General features: G+C 45.9%; 1 protein-coding gene across 1 annotated transcript; it reads right to left on the reverse strand.

The window, feature by feature from the left end:
* Positions 1 to 5,507: 5,507 nt before the first annotated feature.
* On the reverse strand, positions 5,508 to 7,597 carry LOC113589848 (gap junction delta-4 protein). Its single transcript, XM_027029712.2, has 2 exons — positions 7,534 to 7,597; positions 5,508 to 6,637 (listed from the first exon to the last, which is right to left on the reverse strand). The coding sequence occupies exons 1-2, from the start codon at positions 7,595 to 7,597 to the stop codon at positions 5,508 to 5,510; spliced, it is 1,194 nt and encodes a 397-aa protein (XP_026885513.2).
* Between the last annotated feature and the right edge of the window lie 5,849 nt (positions 7,598 to 13,446).

Raw genomic sequence — 13,446 nt, forward strand, 5'->3', positions numbered from 1 at the left:
TTGACAATAAAACATTTCGAGAAATCTTGCAACCCTGCAGTTTCTGTCATCTGCCGCCACAGTAATGAGAGAGCTGTCCGAGGTGGGGGGTTTTGGGGTGGGGGGCGTATTGAATATGCTTGCCGTGGGGTCCTTTGTGGGACCGTGTAAAGAGAAGTCCTTTCTTACTTATCTGGGGTGTAATTAGACGCGAGGAGCTCGAGCCGGAGACTCTTCGCGTGCTTGCTCAGTGGTTCGCCACTTAATTTAGCAAAAGAGGGAAGCGTGAATGGGGTTTAAATGCACGCGACGGCTCTTTTCATCTCGGGGAAAACTTTGATCTTTCTTTAAAGTCTCCAATAAAGGTGACATGTAGATAGAGCTCCTTTCCTACTGACGCACCGAGTTGTCTAATGTCTAATTTGAAGCCGTTGTGCTTTGATCGACGTTATTGAAATTTTGGAAACTGGAGGGAGGGAGTCGTTTTGTTAGAGGCAACCTGTAACTGTTTGGATGGAGCTGTGCGCCTTGAACCTCGGCTGTATGATTAACGATGTAGTTTCGTCTCAAACGGGAAACCCCGTGAATGGCGACCTACAGGTGGTCCCTTTACGTAACCTCAGACGGAGGGCCCTTCATTGTGAGCTCTGACAACCGCATTAGTGCTCAGACAAAGAATCTCACGGGATAAAGTTGCCTAAAATGCTGCACTCTGAAAAGCATCGCTTATCAAAGGACATTCCGTTAAATCGTAACTATTTGCATGTGTAATGTCGCAGCAGAACTAATGTCTAAAGCGAGATCACACACCTCCGAGAGGTTTTCCACCGTGGCTATCGGAGCACGTGTGTATCGTGTAGACCAGTTTGTGTTAGATGTCTACCCGAGTGAAAACGTAGGCTGCTAAAATCAAAATGAGACACTGAACAAATCACGCTCAAACTTGTGCTTATAAGTTGTTATTGTTGTTTTTTTCCAATCGATGTAGACCTGCGTTGCTATGATTAAACGAGACAAACCCGCAAGCTCTAATCTTGAATGAACTCACATCGCCATCTAGCGGCCATTTGGGGACAGTACACTGCTCTAACCCACACCTGCATTGAGGATACGATACCGGTAAGTAGGTACCAGCCCTGGATCGACGCGACGTACCGATTGGTTTGTCTTTAATCGAGTCACACAGCGAAGCACGTGTTTTATGCAGCTTGTCTGTGTTAATGGACTTCGAATACATCCAAATACATAAAAAACCGAATATGTGTTCGACTAGTTATAAAACTGAAGATTTGAGTTTTCCGGTTCCCTGAACCTCAGTGGGCCAGGTGTGGCAGACTAAACGATTATCTATCCCAGCCACTTTATACAGCTGCCTTTAGGTAAATCCGTCTCTTAAACACCCTCCAGTGTTCAGTTATGGTCAGTTTCGGACCACAGGCCTCTGCTCCCTGAATACTTCTGTGTCATGGACCGCTGTCATCCAACCAAAGCCACCGCCAAGTCTGAAAACCCAGCCACACCACTGATACAGTAGCACAGTTAATACCCACTACCATACAACTACCCCATCACTACCATACAACTACCCCATTACTACCATGTTATTACCACACCACTGTCCTGCGAGAGCTGCTATTGCTGTGTTGAGAGCAGGAGCCAGTGAAACACACACACACACACACACACACACACACACACACACACACATATCTCCAAAGAAGATTTCAGGTGAGTAATTGCATTGTACATGGAAAGTTTATGACCTCGAATAAGAGCTCTTTTGATCCTGAGACACCAGAGTCTGTGAGGAGCGTATAATATTGGTTTGAGTCACAAGGCATATTATTGGCTTTGGCATATTATCAGATTAATGTGCACCGTCTTCAGGAGTCTGGTATGACGCCGTGTAACAGATCAGAGTGTCTTAAGGCTACATCCTATAAAGAAATACCACATTCAAGTACGATGTTTTATACAACTTTCTCCAAACATTGGTTTTGCTTTGGTGACCGTATTTTCATTTAGAAGTAGCAAAATAAGAAGGGCATCATTTTACTATAAAAAGTGCAAAAAGGTGAAACGTGCAACTGCGCAGGTAATTAAACGTAATATTAAAGATGCACAGTGATTAACGCAAACTACGTAAATAAAGACATCAGTAAGGGATGGTGGTAATGCGGTTGTAGCGGTGGAACTGTCCGAGTAGCCGCGCTGTTGAGTTAGAGAGTAGAGTGTCAGCTTCTGTGGAATATTTGCTTGAACAGTCCCTCCTCAGTCGTATATTTGAGTGAACTTCTGTAAGCAGATACCTAAGACATGCAGGTTATTTGTTACCCATTCCCCCATCATCTCCTCACACTGTGACTGTGCTGCAAATGTGTAATACGAGTTTTCCGAAATTACAGGCGACGCCATAGATGATGAATTATAGATGATAGTCCTAGGTGAAGCCTTTGCTTATGTTTTACCTGTTCAGACTAGACACACTGACCTATAAACAACCTACAAGAATTCCCTTGGTGCTGACATATCATCCTACAAAAAAACAGTAGTTGATATTATACTTCAGCGCTTCAGAATCCTGCCGGACGATGATACAGAGACCACTTCCCAAGGATCCTCCACTGATCTCCTACAGACGAGAAAACAACATCAAGGACATGTTTGTCCTGAGTGATAAATGATCATTCAAAGAATAACTGTGGTACTGTAGCCTGCAACCGCTCTAGATTTTCTACACATACATTGATGAACACAGCCACTAGAATAACTGGCACAAAAAGATCGCTATCTTCCCAGTCCTGCTCGTGCATCACTGCGGGAGTTTGTCTGCTGTGTTACTTATCAGAGATGTCATCGTCTTTATATTGGAGAAACCAAGAGAAGTCTCGCTGATCGGTTTGTCGAACACCTTCAGAATGAATGATTTGTGATTTCCAGTGTCAAGGCATTTTAATACTAATGACCACTGCATCAATGACATATCTGTTTGCACTGCCAGTTGTTGCTATGGCAGCAATGAAACGAGGAAACTCAAAGAAAGATCTGATCTACACTCTTGGAACTTTAGAGCCCCATGGAATGGATGTTATGATTTAAACATCTACTTTTTCATATATAAACTGGCTCCTACTAATAATTCAGAAGCACTTTGCTTGCTTCAAGTCAATCCATTTCCAGCTAAAACCTAACAACATCAGTACACCAGCAGAAGACAGAGTAAGGAATGGGCTGTCTAGTCTGTAATCCCCTCTGCTTTAATCGTAGTTGGTTTATCAAATAAGGGATTTGCTCCAGTGATCTTGGGTTCTAGGTTGGAGAATGTGAGGTAATTTAAAACTGCTTTATGGCAAAACGCATGTTTCTTTTATATTGTCTCAATCTGAACACACAAAGCATTCTGAGAGTTTAATAGACAAGTTCAGACATGGATATCGTTATTTATCTGCTTCAGGCTTTTGGTGTGATTAAAAATATGGTTATTTTGCATAAGTATTAAGTTATTATCGAGGATTATTAACTCTCTCGTCCCCCCCAATTAGACAACTGCACAAATATGCCTAATGTGAGATTAGAAATGATTGTATACAGAGACATCCATCTGAACTGGTTAGTATATGTAGATTTCACTACAAGGCTTAGAAATGCTCCTTTAAACCACTAGAGGTCAGCATGCTATAATGAGACAACTACACAAACCTGTTTGGTCTGAAACAGGCTGTCCATTTGTGATATGGCAATTCATGTGCCAGATGGGGAAATACACAATAAAACAAAGCATTAATTGCAATAAATCCAAGCAAAAAAACAGACTACATGTTTACAAATCTAAAGGCTCAATTCAGAATTGTCCTTAGATGTTAGGTGGTACGATATATGTGGAACATTTGGAGGCAGTGGAGTCTTTGAAGAATCATCAAAGAAACACAGCTGTGGACAGAGCTGTTCTGTAAACCTTAACCTACGATGCTGGTGTATGTGTGTGTGTGTGTGGGGGGGGGGGGGGGGGGGGGGGGGGGGGGGGGGGGGGGGGGGGGGGGGGGGGGGGGGGGGGGGGTTAAACTCTTTGGTGCATCGTGACATGATTTGAACTGGGAGATAAGGCCAGCACGTTTCTGCCACTGCGGATACAACAGCCCCCAAAGGAAAACGATAAAGCTTAGAACATGCACATGCACATATTTTGGGCATGAATTGATAGTCAAATTACACTTTGTCTAAAAAGGTTTGAACTTAAAACGAACGTAAATTAAATTAAACAGCAACCCTAGCAGGCCAAGAACTATGAAGAAAACAGAGACTTCATCAATGTAACGACTTAAATGACATTTCAGTTTTTCACAGTAAAACTGAGGTAGCATTAAACCTGTATTCCTCAAATTAGTTTCATAGTTTCCTCTTTGCATTAGGACACAGAAAAACACTACATCTGAAAAACAGTATTAACGTCAAATCGACATAAATCAAAAACTCGAAAGTCCCCTTAAATTTCAGGCTTGTTAAGAGTCTTCGCCATCAAACGGTTGGTTCGACATGGAGGCAGACCCACAAGTTGGTGAGAAAACAAAACAAAACAAAAATGGATAAATAAACATCAATCTTGGTTCCTTTGACCAAAGAGGTGAAATGTAGAGACGCTGTTCTGAAGGGGTGACATCAAACACTCGTGTTTTGCTGGCATGCTATTTTAAGGGTTCGTAGCCCTCAGGGTCCTTGAATATATCATGATAAACGGCCTCGATAAATACAAATCCAGGCTTTGTCTCTAATTGCTTTGTAACGCACAGCGGACTGAGCCAACTTTTCTTTGAACTACAGAGATGCCTGCTGGTGTCTCGAGGAACGCGAAAACCAAAAAACGCAATTATGAATGACAACTGGCGCGCCTTGGCCGTCATAGCTCAAATGTGCTCACGCCAGAGGCTTCCATTCACTCCGTATGTCGCTTAACCTCAGCGTGTTTTGTTTAGGCGACTCCTTTATGTTGGCAAGGAGATCTCCAGGGATGGCCCCATGCTCAGCTCCAGTGTAGCTTTACCATAGCAGTCTACGAGACCTTCCATGGATACACGCGGTCTTGTTTTAGAACGACCTCTCATTCTCCTGCTGGTTTTAGAATGACCTCTAACCCCTGCAGATAGGCCAGGAGAAGTTGAAGGCCGCGTTTGGCCAGAGAGGCTGAGCTAATATCAACAGAAGTGACAGGTGGAATGAAGGATGGTATGCCTGTCTGCCGCAGCCGTGCTGGTCTCCAGTTCCAGAACGTTACACCTCTCCACACATTTGTCTTGGCTTTCTGAATGTATTCAAAAGAGCAGGTAAATTATCCAAAACGGGAGCCGACAGCTGTCCCAAACTAACGACCTCAAGTAAAGGTCGGTATTTCATCATCCATTACTGTTTCATTTCCTGTCCTTTCTTCGGTCAGGCTTGACCTAAAAATAAAAATATCACGGTGGCAGTCATAGCAATAGTCAAAACGCTGTACTGTCGATCACATCAAACTACCACGGCGACTCGCGGGATGGTCACACCCACTCTGACCTCTTTTCCAGTCCGTCTCCAGCGCTGGACGCTGCTTCACTCCTGGAGCCCATCTCCACTAGTGAGTACTGGCCCACCCTCCGTGTGTACACCGCTCCAGAGAGGTCCATGGTCCCCGTGCCGGGTGCCCTGTCACGCCTGGGCGGGGGCAGAGGCTTGAGGCGGCCGAGCTTGCTCACCCGGATGGTTCTGGGGGTGGGCAGGGGCTCAGGAGGGCAGAGGGGCACCTCGCTGCCCTCACACTCCACCCCTTCGTCCTGCACCACCTGAAAACCGCCGCCTCCATCAGCGTCGCAGACAGGCAAGTCCAGGCCGGCGCCCAGAGGTGTCCCTTCGCAGGACGGAAGCGGCTGCTTTCCTGCTCTTTTCCTGAAGCTTCCGGGCAGCGGGCCACAAGGCGCGGCGCCGTCGGGATTGGAGGCGAAGTACCGCGCCTCCTCGTACATCTTCTTCACCCTCATCTTCCTCTTCCTCTCCTGCCTCAGCAAACGCGTGATGGCGCAGGCCAGGTCGAGCACACTGAGGAGGAAGCAGATGCCAGACGCCCCCAGCATAAAGCCGAGCATGACGGTCTTCTCTGAGGCGCGGGACGGGTAGCAGTCCACGGTGGATGTGCAGGGCATCTGCTGGCACATGAAGCGCGAGGGGACGCGCAAACCGAACAGGTAGTAATGAGCGGCGCTGAATCCACCTTCCAGAAGGATCCGGAACAGAAGCTGGAGGGTGTAGGCTCTCGTGAAACGAGGCAGTCTCCTGCCCTCAGACTTCATGATGGGCTTCACCAGACATGCTTCACCATAAGGCTCCCGGTGGGTCTTCTGAACAGACCCCGCCTTCATCCTGTCGGACGTCTCAGCAGGTACGGGTAGGCTGGATGTTACTTTGTGGATTACAAAGATAACGAACAGAGCATAAGGCAAGAATACAGAGGCAAGCTGGAGCAGCCAGAAGCGGAACAGGGACAGGGGAGCGAATATATCGTAGCACACGTTGGCACACCCAGGCTGGATGGTGTTGCACACAAATCTTTCCTGCTCGTCCTGGTAGAGAGGATAGCCAGCAAATAACAAGACCAGAACACGTAGGAGGATCATCAGAACTAGCCAAACGTTCCCTAAAAGACAAACATGCCTTAATAAGCAACGGTTTGCATTACTCACATAATCTGTACACATTTAGGGGCATCTTTGTGTCTCTGTAGGATTTATAGTCACTGACTCTCCGTGATTCAATCTATCTATTTCAAAGCAAAAGGAAGGACAAAATACTTCATGAGCAGAAGTTAAAATAATGAATGAAAAATTGTGTATGAATGATTTTTTTAGGTAAGGTGTCATGGTTTTATTTATTTTGTTGTTCAGACAACTAACAGAAGCTACTTAAATTAATCAAATTAATCATAGTCTTGTTTTCTTTTTTCTTTTCTTACGTTGGTTGACATTTCCTTTTTAACGCCAGTGTGATTTAAAAATCCCGAGGCGAAGGAACGGACGATGCGGTGCAGTGTGCGTAGGGTGGTCCCCCCCCGGCGTTCCGGAGCGAGGACGCCAGCAAGCGAGCCGGCTTTATTGCTCACGACAAGGCCGTTGCGCAGAGCTAAATTAGCTGACTGGCATGTGCCTTCATGTTGGTGACTAAGTCCACATGGTAAGATTTGTTTTAATGAAACTTGTCTTCTGTCCTGATGCCAATTCCTCTATGTGCCAGTGCAAAGCTTTTCTCTTAAATGGATGCAGACATTTTAGAAGTCCAGTTAGCTGATAGGCACCATACATTAAGTATCCAAATATCCAATATTGTCTTTTAGTGTCCAAATATTTTTTTTTTACAAGTAATGTAAATATAGCTACTTTTGAAATATACACGTCTTTGTTTCATTTGCACTATAGAAAACAAACACATTTTTCTCACATTTGCTCAAATATAGTAAGGTTTTACTATAAGATAATCCATTACTGTAGCAGGATTATAGTTTTTTTGGAGTACGTACTGAATCTGTGCATTACCTACCTACAGTGGTGATGTTGTAGTTCAGTGCAATGAAGACGGTCTCTGACACCCGCTGTCTCGCCATGGCTTCTGACCCAGGCCTGGTGAGAAAGAACCCACAGCACAGGCGTTCTGCTTTGACTTCACTCCAGGCGACCGTCCCAGTAGTCCGTCAGAACTACTGTGAGCTGTGTCAGGAGGTCCCAACGTGGCCCTGTCAATGCGGATTCCGGATTCCCAGCGGGGAATGCGCTGCCACGCGGGACGGCTCTTCCATTCGGCTTCCTGTCTTGCCTCTGTCCCTCTGTGGGTCCAGGACGACAGCTGTTCTCAAACAGCAGAACAGGGGAGGCATGAGCTCCATTGTGACGCTATTCTTACCCACCAAAGGCACATATGCGTACAGGCATTGCTCAGATAGTTTCAGCTCTTACGAGATGGTTGGCCCTTGCGGGACAGCCGTCAGCATCGGGAGACATCGCCGTGTTCACGGTGGCTTCTCAGCAAAGTGTTTTCACCGTGGTGCAGGTGCGATGTCTGGAGTCTCTCTCAGCCAGGACAGACTGGGAACACCAAGGAGGGATTTCAGTGTTGAAATTTTAACACGGGAGTGCGTAATGCATTGTCTCTGTAATTCAGTTACTTGGGTTAACAACTTTGTGATATTAGTTCAGTCCTGATGACCATTTTAATGCCATGCAAAGGTTGAAATCTAGAGGTCTGTGTTCAGAAATCTAGAGGTCTGTGTACACAAGTCCAGAGATCTGTGTTCAGAAATCTAGAAGTCTGTGTACACAAGTCCGGAGGTCTGTGTACACATCGCATAATAGGAGTTAAGTAGGATTTTCCTATGGGAAGTAGCATCCGCCTTCCCTGCCTCGATAATAATGTCTGTCATTTTTAATTTGGCATGGCTGGATTTCCGTGGCTTAGAAAAGAGTGCAGTGGAATGTCCGGAAGCCTTGAAGTCTACAGGACCTCGGGCAGGGACTCGTCGGGGTCTGGCCCCTCCACTACTCTAAACGGAGCCTCATGTGCATGCTTGCCGGCAGATGCCTGGCACTGAGGCTAATAAATGCACTGCTTGGCACAGTGATAGAGTGGCAAGGCAGAGCAGGCAGCATTACAGGGGATTCAGCTCACATATTCATAACCCCCCCCGGGGCACTACAGCCCTAGGCACTACAGTAAAAAAACAAAAAAAAACCCATTGTCCAGAGTCATTACTGTATTTTACTCCTCCATGTGTTGGCCATGGTTATATAGCACGAATTAATCAATAACTAATTAATAATTAACTAATTACACTCAAAAATGAAAAGGAAGCAGGTTTTTCTCATTAGTGAGAAAGGTTTGCTGTCAGGAGGCTTCCATTTATCATGCAGCACAGGCACCTCTTTCCTGGGTAATTATCACACACAAAGTGGCTCAGGACACATAACATCACTACAGGCCTCCAGAGGACCCAGCAGAACCGGAGGAGAAGCAGTGAGAGTTTGCAATCTGCAGCGTTTTCTACATCCTCAGGTGTTAAGCAGAAAAGCTAGCTATCAAACAGAATGGCCAAAGTGTGAATGAGATGGAGCATAAGGTTGTCACCCTACAAACAGGTCATCAAAATGTTTGACAGGAAATCACAGTCATATCATCACTGTCACAAGCTCTCTGTACATACTGAATTCTGAGATACGGATATTATTTGAAAGTTTGTTTTTCCGAGATCGTTCATAATTCCGCAGCCCCATATTGCTTCAGCTTTGTTCCTCGTCACTCTGAGAGTCTGTGTGGACTACAACGTTTAGAACAAGTAGGAGGTGGTGTTCCTATATCAACTATCATCAACAGTGTAAAGTCATTAAACAGTGGAATGCCGTGTTCAGCCGAAGTCATGTTCAAGGTGTTCTGAACCAAAGCCTCACTCTCTATTCCGGCAGTCTCTCGCGCGGTCTGGTCCGATCAGGTCAGCTGGTGAAGACCCAACCTCTCCCTGACGGCACACACACTGGTCCGCGATAACCGGGCAAGCCTGTTTACCCAGATACATGCTACAGCTGTTACGGTTTCAATCCCCATGACTGAGCACTGACTGTAAAACTCCTCTCAACTACACAAGAGTCCTGCCGGCATCCATTACGTCTTATGGCGTTTAAACTAGTTTGGTGAGAAATGCAAGATAGAAATAGAAATCACATTTATATGGTACATTTATTATGCATAAAGCATTCAGTTTGTTTAGAATAAACAAAACATTTCTGAAGTGACAGTATTTCAGTTTGGTGCATCTCTTTCTCACAGAAGAGGATTTTAATTAAAATAATGATTTTATATATAATATAATTTCTATTTATATTATATATATATATATATATATATATATATATATATATATATATATATATATATATATATATTACACACACACACACACAAACAAACTGTACTTATAAAAGTAGACACAAGCAGTCACGTTACTTTTATTGCAATGTTTAAAAGTTTATTTCTCGTGCCAGTTTCTAAACATTGCTCTTTGAAGTGGGAACTCTGGATAAAATGAAAAGTGAAAGAGTAGGAAACTGCACTGCCTCTGTTGGGTCCACATAACTGAGAGCACGGTCCCCCACTGCAGAGAGCACGATCCCCCACTGCAGGGAGCACGATCCCCCACTGCAGGGAGCACGGTCCCCCACTGTAGAGAGCGCGGTCCCCCACTGCAGAGAGCACGATCCCCCACTGCAGGGAGCGCGGTCCCCCACTGTAGAGAGCGCGGTCCCCCACTGCAGAGAGCACGGTCCCCCACTGCAGAGAGCACGATCCCCCACTGCAGGGAGCACGGTCCCCCACTGCAGAGAGCACGATCCCCCACTGCAGGGAGGGCGGTCCCCCACTGCAGAGAGCGCGGTCCCCCACTGCAGAGAGCACGGTCCCCCCACTGCAGGGAGCGCGGTCCCCCACTGCAGGGAGCACGGTCCCCCACTGCAGGGAGCGCGGTCCCCCACTGCAGGGAGCACGGTCCCCCACTGCAGAGAGCACGGTCCCCCACTGCAGGGAGCGCGGTCCCCCACTGCAGGGAGCGCGGTCCCCCACTGCAGGGAGGGCGGTCCCCCACTGCAGGGAGCGCGGTCCCCCACTGCAGAGAGCACGGTCCCCCACTGCAGGGAGCGCGGTCCCCCACTGCAGGGAGCACGGTCCCCCACTGCAGAGCAGGGAAGCCTGGTTGGCACAGACGGCACTTCCTGAGGGTGGAGGGCCTTCACAGAGAAGGACAGCAATATAAACACAGCAACAGTGCAGCAATCAGTCAGAAACATACAACTAAGGACTGGCCATAAAATGGGAATAAAATTAATAAAACAATACAAATAATATTTTTAAAAATTACAACTACAGCAGTTTATGTTTTTAATTAACACAGGAAACCACTAATAGTATAAAAACATTGAAAGTGGAAATTTGTGAAATGAAATGAAAAATCAGTGATAAATTAAATCAACAAAAGAGATGAGAGAGAGAGAGAGAGGGAGAGAGAAAAAGATGAGAGAATAAGTGAATATTACATTTAAGAAGAAGAAACGTCTTTGCAGAGGTAGAGTTCAGTGCAAGGCCAGTCTAGTTCCTCCCGATGGTACACTAGTCTCAGGCACCACACAGCCACCTTACTGCACGTCTGCATGTACAATAAATAGCCGAATACGATCACACTTTGCACTTTGCACACTTTGTACATCTCTCCTAATTCCCTAGAGGCTTCCATTTCTCCAGTCAATTCAGCTAAAAGTTCTGCGGCGCCGGAAGGCCCAGGGCTAATGCAGCACGCGCTTCCTACCACATCCCTTATACACATCTCGAGATGGTATTGAGTTAGTAAAGTAGTCGTCGTCTGGGATTGCGTTGGCATGGCGTCTGGTGGCCACGTGAAACCCAAACCTTGCGTTTAGATCAAACTGTGCACACTAAAGGCATGAGTACAGTTCACAGCTAAGAAAAGGGGATACCACATTTGAGATGGTATAAATTGTATAAGCATATGATAAAAACAAAAAACAATTCAACAATGAAAGAAACATAATAACCAACAATTAAGGTTTTGCTGTTAATGATAGGAAAAGGGGGAAACCGACAATGCAACGCTAACGTGATTTCCATGCGGAGAAAACGCAGGCCATCGTGAAGTCGTGATGCGTCAACTACGGCACCACGCGTGGGCTCCACAGCCCCACCCCCTTTAGATCTGTCTCCGTCAACCCCGCCTCCGAGCACCACGACCCCGCCTCCTAACACAACGACCCCGCCTCCTAACACAACGACCCCGCCTTCTAACACGACCCCGCCTCCTAACACAACGACCCCGCCTCCTAACACAACGACCCCGCCTCCTAACACAACGACCCCGCCTTCTAACACAACGACCCCGCCTTCTAACACAACGACCCCGCCTCCTAACACAACGACCCCGCCTCCTAACACAACGACCCCGCCTCCGAGCGCAACGCAAAAACAAGCGACAACCAAGCATAAAAAGGAGGAACGCGTTTCTGAACGGTAGACTCATGACCCTACAGCCGCTCTTACCAGCTCCCTCCTGTTGGGTTTCCTGTGTCGTGACCCCATCTAGTAAATCACCTCCAGGCTTTAATTTGCTTCCACACCAACATGTATCTCCTCCCCAGTTAGGGAGGCCTGAACGAACACCGATTATTCATAAATATCTCAACATAATATGATCTTCTTAATAACATTACGTACACTGTACAAAACTTATTTTCAAAAAAGTTATCTTTATTTTTAATGCTTTTCTGCTCTGAGTGTTTAGTTTCCCCCAGAAGAAAAAAATACCAATCTCTTGTTTTCAGATGAATAGTATTATTAAATAAATATTTCTGAAACCATACATACATCAGGTGACATTTTTAAAAACATTTACTTAAACACTTTTTTTTTTCTTTCAAATGGAAGATCAGTAATTCAAGCAAATGTTATTTTGATATATAATGACCTCCTAAGACCCCACAGTGAGTGAAGTGGTGGATAAAACTGCATGATTTCACAAGCTGGAAACTAAGGCCTTGATCAGCTAGTGCAGGGCACCCAAGGTTGGAAAATGGCAGTGAACTCCTCCCTGTCCACCAACGTTTGACTTATCCGTCTGCTGGCGACAGACAAAATCTTCAACCTGCAGTATATTACATACCGTTTGGACTCAAATTGTACTATACAACAACAACAAAAAACCAAACGAAAAGTAATTCTGAACTTTGACCATCACCGTTCCATTCATTTCACTTAGGCACCGACTACTTACTGATGAATGCAGGGGATTAAATAAAGTCTTGAGCTCTGAAATACTAATCTAGATTAAACAATCTTCGGTCTTTCACGCTGGCTTTGCTTGATGCCACGCTGGCTGCGTACGACTCGGCGCGAGAACGTAACGAGGTCGGCAGAATGTTACTCTGACCTAATTTATCAGAGATGAGCCTGCATCAGAATTATATTAATAACAAAATAAAAGTGAACATCAATTTGGTGAAACGTACTGATTGATATTTTCAAGCAAGGCTGCACTCTGAGACGGCCGTCCGGACCGGGATATCTTTTTGGCTTCAGACTGAAGGACTCACACTGCCTCTTGGCTCATCACGTTCTCTATGGCAACCAGAGGGAATGTCTACTTTGTTTCATAACACACTTTCTCTCCCTGCTCGTCAGTGGCGGGCACCACTGTGGAAGACCCCTGCAAACTGGAGTGGGAGCCCCCGTACGCCGCCTCTAGATTCCCACAGCGGTCAGGCCATCCCTTCGCTCATGTCTGTTCCCTCTTTTAATAAAATCATTTTAAGAAAAGACAATTTTCCCCCTTTTTTCTAGTCACAGAAGAAAAGTGCAGTAAGTGGCCTGGCATTTGGAGCATAGTGGCAGGAAGAACAAGCACTCCGA

This window comes from Electrophorus electricus, chromosome 10 (genome assembly GCF_013358815.1).
Source record: "Electrophorus electricus isolate fEleEle1 chromosome 10, fEleEle1.pri, whole genome shotgun sequence".
Classification (NCBI taxonomy): Eukaryota; Metazoa; Chordata; class Actinopteri; order Gymnotiformes; family Gymnotidae; genus Electrophorus; species Electrophorus electricus.